Genomic DNA, 13,054 nt, shown 5'->3' on the forward strand with positions numbered 1-13,054 from the left:
TACTGTCATAGTCGAAGAAGTGATTTTCTTGGATCAAACTCTGGACCTCATGGAGCTGTCGGATCCTGGGGCTGCAAAACTGTAGGATGGATCAGAGAAGGAGACAGTATTGTATGACAAGTGGTTGGAAGACTCATGGATCCAACAGGGGATGGAGCAGGTATGACTCCCATCTGGATCTGAGCTCTGAGAAAATTTCTCATCATCCTATCCACACCCACTTCTGGAAGACCTTGAGGATGTTGTGGACTGTGGCTTGGAATTTTTCTTGAGAGTCTGCACGAAGGCAGTAGACAAGAGTAGGATAGAGCCGATCTAGGATGAACTCTGGTGAGCAAGGTCTTTGGCTGTGTGAGGTGCAGGGTTTCAGATCCGAAGACCTGTGATCCGAGGTTGGAACTATAGAGTTGGCTGATATCATAATTGAATCTCAAACTTTGTGATCCAACAGTTTTGGATCCGAAGAGCTGAAGATAGAGGACGTCATTTCCAAAGATTCTTGAATTTTAGCTGGCAGTTCTGACAATGTCCTAAGGAACTTCGGTGGAGAATGTTTTCTATGCTCTGAAGGAGTAAATTTAGCAGATTAGCCAGGGGTTTGAGCCCTAGAAGAGGGTGCTGAAGCAGGAGGAAGAAGTCCTTTTAAAATAAGTTGGCTGCGTCTGTCAGCCAACACCCTAGAATTGAAAGCAGTACAAATACTGCAATTAGTAACCAGATGGTCAGCTCCAAGACAATAAACGCACTCCTCGTGGGCTTCTAAGTTAGGGATTTTATGCCCACAAGAAGTGCATTTTTTGAATCCTGTCAATTTGTCAGCCATGACAGGAGACTGGAGATCAACAGTCCTACAATAAGAAGGGACTTACAAATAAAAACTACTAAAGTATGATAGGAAAGATTTTTTATTTTTTTTTTAAGTTAGAAAAATGTTAGAAATAAAGGAAAGGAGAATTACCATCAATGGTTAATCAAGAATTACCCTGAGTTAACTGGTAAGATAGAGATTACCAACTATGATAAAAAAGGAAATAAAATACTATGTAGAAATAGTAAGAAACCTGACACTGTATTGAAAAAAATAAGAGCGAGGTTGAGAAATAAGGGATATAAAAATATTTAATCAAATAGAATAAAAAATCTCTTACAGATTACTGATGTAATCACTCAAGAGAAGAACGTTGTATCTCTGCATGATGGAGGCAAATGAGATCTGAGGTATTGAGGATAGACGAGGGCATTATGGGCAGAGGGAACAGCTCAATAGTTGGATCCAAAGTCTACACTATGCAGCTGAGTCGGATCCAAGGATCAGATCCATTACCCATTCAATGAGGAAGAATGAAAAGGACAACATCAGATCTAGTTTTAATAACTTCCTGACAGTGATGAACTGATCTGATGCATTTAGTTATCCTGCTTTAACTCCATCATGGTTTGTTATTATCATTAAACTGATAGGAGAGAAATATGACAGAGGTTCACTTCACCTTTCACTTAATGTCACCCATACCTCTCAACTGTACAGATTTTTGCAGAATGTCCAGATTTTTGCCTCATATCTTTGGCCCGTTTTTCATAAAACTGTAGTTTACTGGGAAATTAGAGGCAAATCATTAAAGACTGAAGTTAGAAAAAATGACAGACATTTGAGATTCAGACTTCATACCTTCCAGAAACTTCATGCTAATGCAAAACCTGTTATTTTATCAACTTTCTAAGTTTGTAAGAGCAATATTTAAAAATTGTCTCTATTTTGGGGGCTTTGTCCCACTTTTATTTATTGCTTTGTCCAGATTTCTTGGTCTAAGAGGTTGAGACATATGATGTCACCTGCTAGATGACATTCAGTACAAACTCCAGATATATGTCTTAATACTGGGTATGAAATTTACAAGAAGTTTAAAATGCTTCTGACAACAGACATTTAAAGTTATCTGACTAACAATCAATGATTTGTTTTTTTTTACTGAGATAAATTATTCATACATGTAAAATAGTACTCTGTACAGAATATATGGGATCCAGACATTCAGTTAAACAGAATATCAAACATTTTTAATGTCAACACAACTGATCAAAGAGTCATATGATCACAGAATGCCAGTATTACTCTGTGGGAGGTCACAGTACATAGGGGGAAGGGAATGGGAATTTGCCCTTTCCCTGCTGTTGTTCAATCTTGAAGTTGGTATATATATATATAAGTATTAGGGATTGTGGGAGCATTTTTTCCTTGTTTTGATGTTCAGTCTTTATAACTCAATCAAATTATGTTCAATTTTGAGCTTTTTTGACTAAAGACACTAATGCACACACACACACACACACACACACACACATATATATATATATATATATATATATATATATATATACACACACACACACACACACACACACACACACACACACACACACACACACACACATATAGGTCTACTTCAGACCATCAAAATGCCACAATATCGAAAAACATTGAGACAGAAACAACAAAACACCAGAACATCAAAGGATGAAATGCTCAAACCACGAACATCAAATAAAATCTAGCAAGCACATATACCTGAAACAGTTTTGCAGGGGTGGCAAGCCACCTGTGTCCCCACACCCCCTAAATTATATATACCAACTCTGAGATTGCACTACTGTCTACTACCTGATATTCACACTACGTGCGTTGATGTTCTGTCATTCGAGCATGTCATCCTTCGATGTTCTGGCGTTTCATTATTTCCGTCTCAATGCTTTGTAATTCGATATTGTGGCATTTCAATGGTCTGAAGTAGACTCATATATATATATATATATATATATATATATATATATATATATATGTATATATATATATATATCTGTATATACATAAATATATAAAGACAAAGTAACAAAAAAGTCTAAAGAAATATATGTGTGTGTGTGTGTGTGTGTGTGTGTGTGTGTGTGTGTGTGTGTGTGTGTGTATATATATATATATATATATATATATATATATATATATATATATATATATATAGGTCCCCTTCAGAAACTCAAACACTCACTTATCTGACTTCCAAAATGCCGAGATGAAAAGGCCAATGACTGCACAGCAGTGACGCTTCAGGTAAGTAATCACTTGGCTAGCCTGTTGAACTTTGCCCCTAATCCCTGCAGTAGTGCGATCTCGGAGTTGGTATATTTAGTTAGGGATGGGATTGGTTTCATTTGGTTAACGTTTTTGTTTTAGATGGCCAAGCGGTTACTTGCCTGCTGTGGTAAGTTAATGTTCTGGGACATCGGTGTTCTCGTGCTGCTCGCCTTTTCATCTTGGTGATATGACTTTCAGATAGGTGATATTTCAGTCTACTGAAGTAGACCTATATGATATACATATATATATATATATATATATATATATATATATATATATATATGTATGTATATATGTATGTATATATGTATAAAGAAAATATAGAATATATAGGTTCAGTTTTGTGCTTTTTTCACTTAAGGTATTACACTCATGTACATATATATATATATATATATATACATATATATATATATATATATATATATATATATATATATATATATATACACACCTATATATATATATACCTATATATATATGTGTGTGTATATATAAATATAGTAAAACACTCTAGAAAAGTTTATATATATATATATATATATATATATATATATATATATATATATATATATATATATATATACATATATATATCTAGGATGTTTGCTCAAGTGAGTAAATGACTGAAACCCAAACGGCCGGGCATACTTATGCGAAACTGCTTTTCACCGAAGAAGCACTTTCTCGTAAGTATGCCTGCTGCCGAGGCTGTACTATGGTGCGGGTGAGGTAAATTTCCCTTTTCCCCACTGTAGTGCGGTCTCAGAGGGAGAATATTAAAGTAGGGGGGTGTGGGGGGGGGTGAGGCCCCCCTGCTAAAATGTAAATGTGTTTTATTTATTTATTTTTTGTAACACACTTTAACAAAAGCGCTTTTTCAGTAAAAGCTTTTTCGTTAAAGTGTGTTCGGTTATTATGGATTTGGACGTTTGCTCACTCGAGCAAATATCCTATATCTATCTATCTATATATGTATATATATATATATATATATATATATATATATATATAAAGAATAAAAACACAGACTTCATTATGAAATTCGGAATGCACAAATAAATGTGTGCTACTTTTATAGAAGTCAGACATACAGAAAGTGATTCAAATGTTTAGTCAGAGCAAGCTGACAAAATGTAGAATAATGTATTTATTGCTTTAACTTCAATACTAGTTTCTACACTTGATGGCTAAAGAGACACAGCTAAATCTGTAGTAACCACAACAACTGAAACACATCATTACCTTTATTGTCAATAAAGACGTATCCATCAAACCGGTCTCGAATAAGAATTATGTCATCAGGATTTTTAAAATTAATATATGCTCTGGAGAACAAGTGTGGATAGAGGCTGAAAAAATGAATAAAACATTTACATATGATGCAGTTGTCATTTATCAGCCACATAGTTGTGCATATTATCTTAATGCTGGTCCATTAAACAGATCTGTCTTTCACAAATGCTAAACATTAATTCTAATAAACTGAAAAATTATTCATTTACAGTTATCTTTTTAAATAGTATGTCATATATATCAATGTAACTGCTGTATCTATGGGTCTGCAGCTTGCAAAACTGATATAACTGAAGTATACTAGGCTGACAGCCTAATACCTGTAACATTATTCTAGTTATGTGGGCCATAAGGCTTTTTCTTGAAGCAGAAACTATTATTTTTTTTTCTACAGCATACATTTCAAAACCTTTAAAAAAAAGTTAGAATTTCTCATAACTTCTAAAATAAACTGCACATACTACCAAAGCAAAATGTGCCAGTGGAGGTAAAGTTTGCATACATAATTGTAAAATCCACTAAATACTTTTGCTCACTGTTCATGTAGGTTTTCTACAGAGGCCGACAGGGTGTATGCACACACTGATACACCACTGATCAGTACTCTGATTAATGACACACTTTGTTCCCCTCCCACCCCCCAACCTCTGCCACCCCAAAAGATTTTAAATTTATGCCAGCCTATTCCCAATCATCCAGCTATATCCGGTCAACTCTGCTCTCTGTTAACCTTCCATCAGTCTCCATATAACAAAACCACCAATCCAGATATTGTACTCATAGCACCCTAATAAATCCTGGCTAAACCTCACATGAATAACCTTCTGCAAAGATTCCTATAGATCTTTTAATATACAGTTCGCACACCACATAATCCATGTTAACTCTAAGGATTCCTCGCCAGTAAAACTAAACCTCTTTTAATTGCCTACTCAACACCAAAGGCTTATACCACTGTCAAACTAAGCAGATAGTACAGTTGCGTAAGAAAACTTATGTCTGATAGTAGACATTTAAATGATCACTGCTGTAGTAGCTGTAGCTATGTTGGTTATATCCTGCTAAGAATATAACATCCAGCCAGCTCTTCAAGCATAAGGACACTTTTCATGTGCCCAAACTGTTGACCAGCTCAAGCAGAGCTTATGAAAAAAATCGATTTGGGTGCCAAGCTTTTCAAAGCTTTTATGCCAACTGAGACAGGGAGGCTAGAGCCCTAAAAACGTCAATGCTAGGAAACTAAAAATAACAGCTCTCACCCTTGCAACAAAAAGATACAAAAATAATGGGGAAGAAAGAAGGGGGAGCATCTACTGCAGCAGAGATCACTCAACCATCTACTGTTATGATAAGTTTACTTAACTGTACTATGGTCACCATTTGATCATTGCTGTGGTAGCTTTAGCTACATGACTACCATAGCTTATACTAAGTGAAAGTTGGAAGGATGAGGGTTCAGAAGACCCTGGAGAATGGTCTTAGCAGAACCTACCTTAGACCTGGCGAAGGAATCTAATTTGTAGTGCTTTGTAAAGGTATGTACAAAAGACCAAGTTGCTGCTTCTAGAATTCTTCTGCAATCCAACCCTTTCCAAAAACCCACAGATGAAGCCAAGGCCCTGATAGAGGAAACCTTGACCCTACCAGGAATTGTATTACTATGGTTGGTATAACAAAAGGTAATAGCATGACACAACTGTTTGGTTACCTTCATATGAAATGAGTAATTTATTAGAGTTTCTAAAAGTTTAAATTCTGTAAATAGTAAGTGAGTTGCTGTGGATATCCAGGCTATGGAGGAGCATTTCTGCATTGATTTAGGCTCTGGAAAGAAAACAGGGAGATGGATAGCTTGGCTCAAAATAGACTCAGGCATCACTTTAGGTATAAAGGGAGAACTAGTTCTTTAGGAAACCATATCTTAATAAAAAAATGAGATAAGGCTGACCCACCACAGGAGCTTGCAACTTAGATACTCTTTCTGCATAAGTCAGAGCAATTAGCAAATTATTTTCCATGTTAAAACACCAAATCAGCCTAATGAGCTTGATCAAATGGAGTAAAATTAAAAGTTATATACTTACCATAACTTGGCATCTGTGTTATCCATTTTCATTCTTCCTCATGAATGGGTCTAGGATCCAATCCTTGGATCTGACGTAGTTGCATTTACAAGACTTAGGATCTGAATCTCGAGCTCCTCCTTCTACCTACAATGCTCTGTCCCACCCCCAGCTCCTCAGATCGAGTTTGCTGCCTTAGTGCCTACTGTCATATAAAGACAGAAGAGACACAAGAAAAACACCAAGGCTCAAACCAGGAATGTGGTGGTACCAGTATCATACAAAGATCAATCTAGGAAAGACAAGGCAGGGGGATGGTTGGGAGGGAAGGTGTAGAAGAATGAAAATGGACAACACAGATGCCAAGTTATGGTAAGTATATAAGTTCCCAGTTACGTAAATCTCAGGAGGCCTTCAAGGAAAGACATACCAGAGCACTGTCAAACCAAAGGAAGTTCTGCTTCTGGAAAAAATGTCTACTTTGCAATGTGTAACAAATGTATGAGTCTTTGACCAAGTGGCAGCAGCACAGATATCATTAATGGAAGCTCTTGAGGAGAAGGTAGAGGAAATAGCCATATATATATAGTGGAGTGCATTCTAGGAGGAAGAGGCAGCTCCAAACCTTTTTGAGAATAAATCAGTGAGATACAATCAGTAATACATTTGGCCAGAGTAATTTTGGATATTGACTAACCCAAGTGGTTAGGGGAAAAGGATACAAACAGTTGATCAGACTTTCTGTACTGTTTCTTCTGAGAAGAAAAAAATGTAATTGCCTGTGAACATCAAGAAAGTGCAGCATATAGTCACCCTTATTGGTAAAGTTTGGAAAGAAAACTGGTAATTGTATGGACTGGTTAATGTTATTCTTTGTGGCCACTTTAAGCAAAAAAAAGATTGTTTTGCAGAGGTACCATATCCTTATGAAAAATAATGCAAGGAGGATTAGTGGATAAAGCCTGGAGTTCAGAAATTCTTTTTGCTGAAGTGATAGCTACCAGAAAGATTGTTTTCCAAAAAAGAAACTTCATGTTGCATTTGTCCGCTGGTTGTAAGGGTCTTTGATTTAATCCTTGAAGGACTACCATCAGATCCCAAGGAGGAGAATGATCTTTTATATGGGGGGGGGGTCTAAGAATGAAAATTCCCTTCATGACAACTGTACATAGTTTGAAGTAAAATGCTCCCTGTAACTCCCAGACCAGGAGTACAGATGCAGGTGGCTGTGACCTGTTCCTGGTTCCATGTGCCAATTATTATCTTGTCAAGTCCTTTTAGTCCTTAAAAGGACTGGTTTCCAGTGTTCAGTCTCAATCTCAAAGCATGGAGTGGGTTCCTCCTGGATGGGGTAAGGAACAATCCTGCCACTCGAGTGTCTGGTTAGCACTGAGAAGGACTGTTGTCAGGGGGTATCTGTTAAAATCCCCTATTGGTTTAGCCTGTGTATGGGCTATGAAGGCTGCATACTAAGTCCCGGTAGTCCTGAAAAGGACTGCTGTCTGATGGTTACTCTGTATTTTAGCCCTGATTATGAGGCTTATTAAGTGCCCTTGGAGATGAGTACTGTGTACTAAGTCCTGGTAGTCCTGATAAGAACTGTTGTCCGCTTGTTATCCTGTATTTTAGCCATAATAAGAGCTATTATACGGCTTATTAAGTGTCCTTAGGAATGTAGCCCTTAGCAGGGTTGCTAGTTTCTTAGACAAATGTAGCCCTTAGAAGGACTCTTTTTTTTTTTTTTTTTTTTGAATAGCAGTTGTCCTCGTGGAAATAATCTTTTTAGTCAGGAGCAGTGCAATTAGTTAAAGAAGCACCGAGTCATCAGTTCATTGCTCGAAAGATAGCTTTATTCTTCAGAACTGCATGGTCAAAAATCTTCTAGATGCTGTCCAAGTGCTGGTCACAGCCACCTGCATCTGTACCCTGTGGTCTGGGAGTTACAGGGAGCATTTTACTTCCACTATTTTTTACCTTCCTCACCGTAGGAAGGCAATGCTCTACCTAGGTTGTCCAACCCACTGTTTGTATTTGAACTGTACATAGTTTGGAAGATGTCAGAGTGAATGATCCATCACCAGCATGGAAGTTAGATTTGGCTGCTAACTGAAGTTTAATGGTATAAAAACTAGCCCCTTCCTTAAAAAGAGTAGTGAGAAAAAAGAAGAATGGCTGAAGTAGCTGATGAAAAGGGATCAATATCCCTCTTGGTAGCTCATATGGAAAATCATTTCCACTTGCTTCTGTAAACTTCTTGGTGCAGGCCTTCTGGGAGGTCAAGACAATATCATGAACTAGGGAAGCAAGCTTGGACTGCCCTATCACTGGGAGTGCAGAAACCATGCTGTCGGTTTCAGGGCATGGAGACTGGGATGTTGAATTTCTGATGGATGAGATAAGAGATCCTGAGTGGGCTCCAGTATCCATGGAGGATATTTCAAGTGAGACCAGCGGAATGGGAACCATACCTGTCTTGGCCAGAAGTGAGCAATGAGGATGACTGAGCTCTTCAGCCTGCTTGCCTTCTGTAGGAACTTTGAAATGAGAGGAAGAAGGGGGATAAGCATAGAGGAGACCCAGGGGCAAATCATGAATCAGAGCATCCCTCAGTGACTCCCTGGAGAGGGGATCAGAGTGAAGTTCTTGCTGCACTTGTTGTTGAGGGGAGATGCAAACAGGTCACAGTAAGGCTGGCCCCAGCAGCTGAAGATCATATTTGCTACTCTCTGATTGAGGGACCACTCAGAATGGACCTGCTGAGTCTGTCTGCCAATGCACTGGTTTTCTCTAGTATGTGCATTGCAGTAAGAAAGCAGTCTGAAGAGATCGCCATTCCCAGACCCTCATGGCGTCTCTGCACAATGGATAGGAGCAGGTTCCTCCTTGTTTGTTTATGTACCAAACTAATGACATGTTGTCTGTATGGATTACAATAGCCCTTAGAGAGAAAATGTCCTGAAAGGCTTGCAAAGTTAGAAGGACTGTTCTCATCTCTAAGACATTGATATGCAAATTTGTCTCCAAGGAGAACCATGTGCCTTGGACCATCTTTCCCATGAAATGCTCCCCCCACCCCAGTCAGGATGCATCTGTGGTCAATGTGGCTATTGGAAAAGGAAGAGAGAATGGTCTGCGCAGAAAGAGGTCATCTGAATGGATCCACTAGCAAACATGATTTTTGCAAATCAGAGTGAGTTTTTTGGCAAAGGATAGTGGCTGTTAAAGAATGGACCACTGAACCACCAGTGTTCATTGAAGGATTTGCATAAAGAATCTTGCTAGAAAAACTAGAAGAATGGCAACTGACATTGACCCCACAGCTTGTAACACTAGTTTTTCTGGAGGGTACAGAAGAGACAGTAAGTCCTGCACCTGAATTCTCAAAGATATGATGCAGTGAAGAGGCAGTGATGCCACTTGAGTCATAGTATCCGGTTGAGTTTCTATAAATTCCACAGTCAGTACAGGAGTCAGCTTCAACTTGGCAAAGTTTATCATAATGCCTAGGGAGTTGAAGATCTGAAGCAAGTAGTCCCTGACTTGTAGAAGCTGATGCCTGGTCTGTGCAGTGAGGAGCCAATCATTGAGATAGGAAAACACCTAAAATCCCTTGAGTCTTAAGTGAGCTGCCATGACTGCCATGTATTTGGTGAACATCCTGGGGGCAATGGTGAGACCAAAGGGCAATACTCTGAACTGGTACTGACCGGTTCACAGCCGAAAGTACAGGTGTCTCCTGGAATGCTTATCTATTTTGATATGATAGTATGCATCTTGGAGATCTAAAGACCACATTCAATCGTCCTTGATCAGCAGTGACAGGATGGACTGAAACATAACCATTCAGAACTTTGATTTCTTCACATACTGATTCAGATTGCTTAGATCCAAAACTGGTCTCGGGTCCCCTGTTTTCTCTGGCACTAAAAAGAAGCGGGAGTAAGTTCTGAACCCTTTTTGTTCAGGTGGGACCTCCTGGATGACTCTTCTTTGTAGCAGCTTTCTAACCTCTTGAACTGTGTACCCTCTCTAACTGGGTAGAACATCAGGGAATTTCTTGTGACAGGAGGTGGAAGAGAAAAGGGAATGTAGTAACCTCTGGATATTATGCTTAGCACCCATACATTGTTTGTGAAACTTTTCCGGGTGTCCAGGTGCAGTGAAACACGACTCCTGACTGCCGACAGAGATAAACAGTTGGGCAGCGCTTCAGGAGCACTGATAGGGCCTATCAGAGAAGGAGTCTCTGAAACCCTGGTTCTGCAGATTCCCTTTGCCTCTGGGGCAATGTCTGCCATTGAAACCTACTCCTCTGCCTCTCAGGAAGCATGCCCACGTGAGTCCTGAAAAGGTCCCTGAGATTTCCAGAACCACATTTTCTTACCATCTCACTGATTCCTAGAAAAAGAGCATTGAGGGGTAGAAAACTTGATTCCAGTGGCAGACAGGGTCTTTCCTTCCTGCTCGCATGTCTCCTAATGGCAATGCCTGTACCAGCAGCTCCTGAGGTACCATCCACTGTGTAGGAGATCAGCCTCATCGATGAATTGGCAACAGGCAAAACAGTAGCCAACTGAGGAGAAAACTTCCTGAGATCCTCTGCAGACATGGACTCCGTGAGAGACTTTGAAAGCTCCTTGATCAAATCTCTCTGTAAGCAAGTGAAATGTGCCAGGTAATTTAATGACCTCAGTGTGAACGTGGCTGAGACATAGATGTGCTTTCTAAATCTGTCCATCTCTCTGGACTCCCTGTTCAGTGGATGGACAGAGGAGTTCTGCTCAGCTAGCTCCTTCTTAGTGGCTGCCGCCAGAATTGTGGCATCAACGGGAATGGGGACACCCTTAATGCAGTGGTGTCTGTCTGATGGAGGAACTAAAAATGTTTCTGGGAATTTGGGGATGGGCTTGACATTGTCCAGTTCCTTCCAAGCCCAGCAGGAAACTAGATCAATAAGTTCATCTGCTGGGGGAGGAGTCACCCAAGACGTAGATGGGCCATCCCCAAAAGCCTCCAGGAACACAAACTCCTCAGAAGAAGGAGCTTGGAAAGACTAGCCACCCTTCTGAGGATTTATAGGATATCTCTAAAGCAGACGTCATCAGGTGGTGATTGAGGGGATCCTTCTCCCTCATCAAAGTCGGTGTTTTCCATGAGAGACTTCATAGGGGAGTCTATGTGTCTCCTCTTGCACATTTTCTTCCGTGGTACCGCTTCTGTGGGGTGTTCAGGGGAGGTGTTAGAAGAAGGGGGGTATCCCACTGAGGAATGAGTATGGACACTTTCTGGAGTTGGCTGACTCTGAGGAGCAGAAATGCTGGGCTCAGAGCTCAGACCCAATGAGGGGCGAGGGGTAAGGCCTGCAATATGAAAGATGGCTCTCTATGCAGGGAGAAGGCCCATTCTACTACCTGGAAGGCTAATGGACCTAAGGACACCTCTCCCCCTCTCCTTGGAGCCAAGACAGCTAAGGATGAGAGGCCAGGGCCAACTCCAGATCCAAGCCCTCAGGAAAGAATCAGACCCAGGCTGTCAACAGCCAAAGGACCAAGGGGAAGGGATGGATCTGACAAAGTAGGAGCCAAACCCAATCCCTCAGGCCTGGCACCAACCTCTTAGATCCGAGACCCACCCTCATCTGAAGGCATCGGAGCACAGCCCATCAGGGAAACTGACAGAGTCAATGAAGGGAACTTCCTCGGACCCATTGCCGACCCTCTCAGGGATCTTGGATCGTGAAACTCTGAGACCACATGTCTGACTAGAGAAGGAGACAGTATGGGTTGGTTAGGTGCACTCATGGATCTGAGAAGGGACAGAGTTGGCAGGACCCCCATCTGGATCTGAGCACAGAGAAATTTCCACATCATCCTGTCCATATCTGCCTCAGTCAAGCTCCTAGGGGATCTGGATGATGCCACAGATGTAGGCCTGGAATGCTTCCTAGGGGTTTAAAACAACTTTGAGGGCAAAGCTGGAGAAACAGGCTTCAACACACATTCTGGTGATCAACTCCTAGCTATTGGATCCAAAGGTCTGGGATCTGAGCAGGAGGTGGATGGAACAGAAGAACTAGTGATGGTTATGCTGTCGGATCGAAAGAGGGCTGTGGATCCAAAGGAGGTGGTACCATCTTTGGGTCCAGAAAGGTCAGATCCAAAGTCTTTGCAAGTTTTTGAGGAGGCTCCGATGAAGCCCTCAGCGACTTCTATAGTGCCACTTTTTGAATTCTGCGGCATCATGATGGGATTTAGAAGGGGGTTTGAGCCCAGGTGAAGAAGATGAAGAGGTTGGGTGTATGCTCGGAAATGGCGTTGGGGTTAAAAGAGGCACAAATGTCACAGGCTGACCTCAGACGCTCAGGACCTAAGTAGGAGCCGCACTTCTTGTGGGCATCAGAATTAGGGGTCTTATGCCCACAAGAAGTGCATCTCTTAAAATCAGTGGGGTTCTCAGACATGGCCAAAACACCAAATAAGGACAACACCAAATAAGGACTGTACCACGAGAACAATAGGTTGTAAAAATCATAAGCGTAATAGCTGCACACTCTACATGAAGT

The 13,054-nt window shown here is 40.5% G+C and overlaps 1 protein-coding gene across 1 annotated transcript in view; it reads right to left on the bottom strand.

Moving 5' to 3' along the window:
• Positions 1 to 13,054, bottom strand: part of UPF3A (UPF3A regulator of nonsense mediated mRNA decay) — a 1,027,051-nt gene that overhangs the window by 756,464 nt on the left and 257,533 nt on the right. The window contains exon 3 of the mRNA XM_044071110.1: positions 4,379 to 4,485. Within this exon, the coding sequence (XP_043927045.1) occupies positions 4,379 to 4,485 (107 nt within the window). The remainder of the gene's footprint in view (positions 1 to 4,378; positions 4,486 to 13,054) is intronic.

Source organism: Protopterus annectens, chromosome 5.part0, assembly GCF_019279795.1.
Source record: "Protopterus annectens isolate FY-2018-M chromosome 5.part0, PAN1.0, whole genome shotgun sequence".
In the NCBI taxonomy this organism is placed as follows: Eukaryota; Metazoa; Chordata; order Ceratodontiformes; family Protopteridae; genus Protopterus; species Protopterus annectens.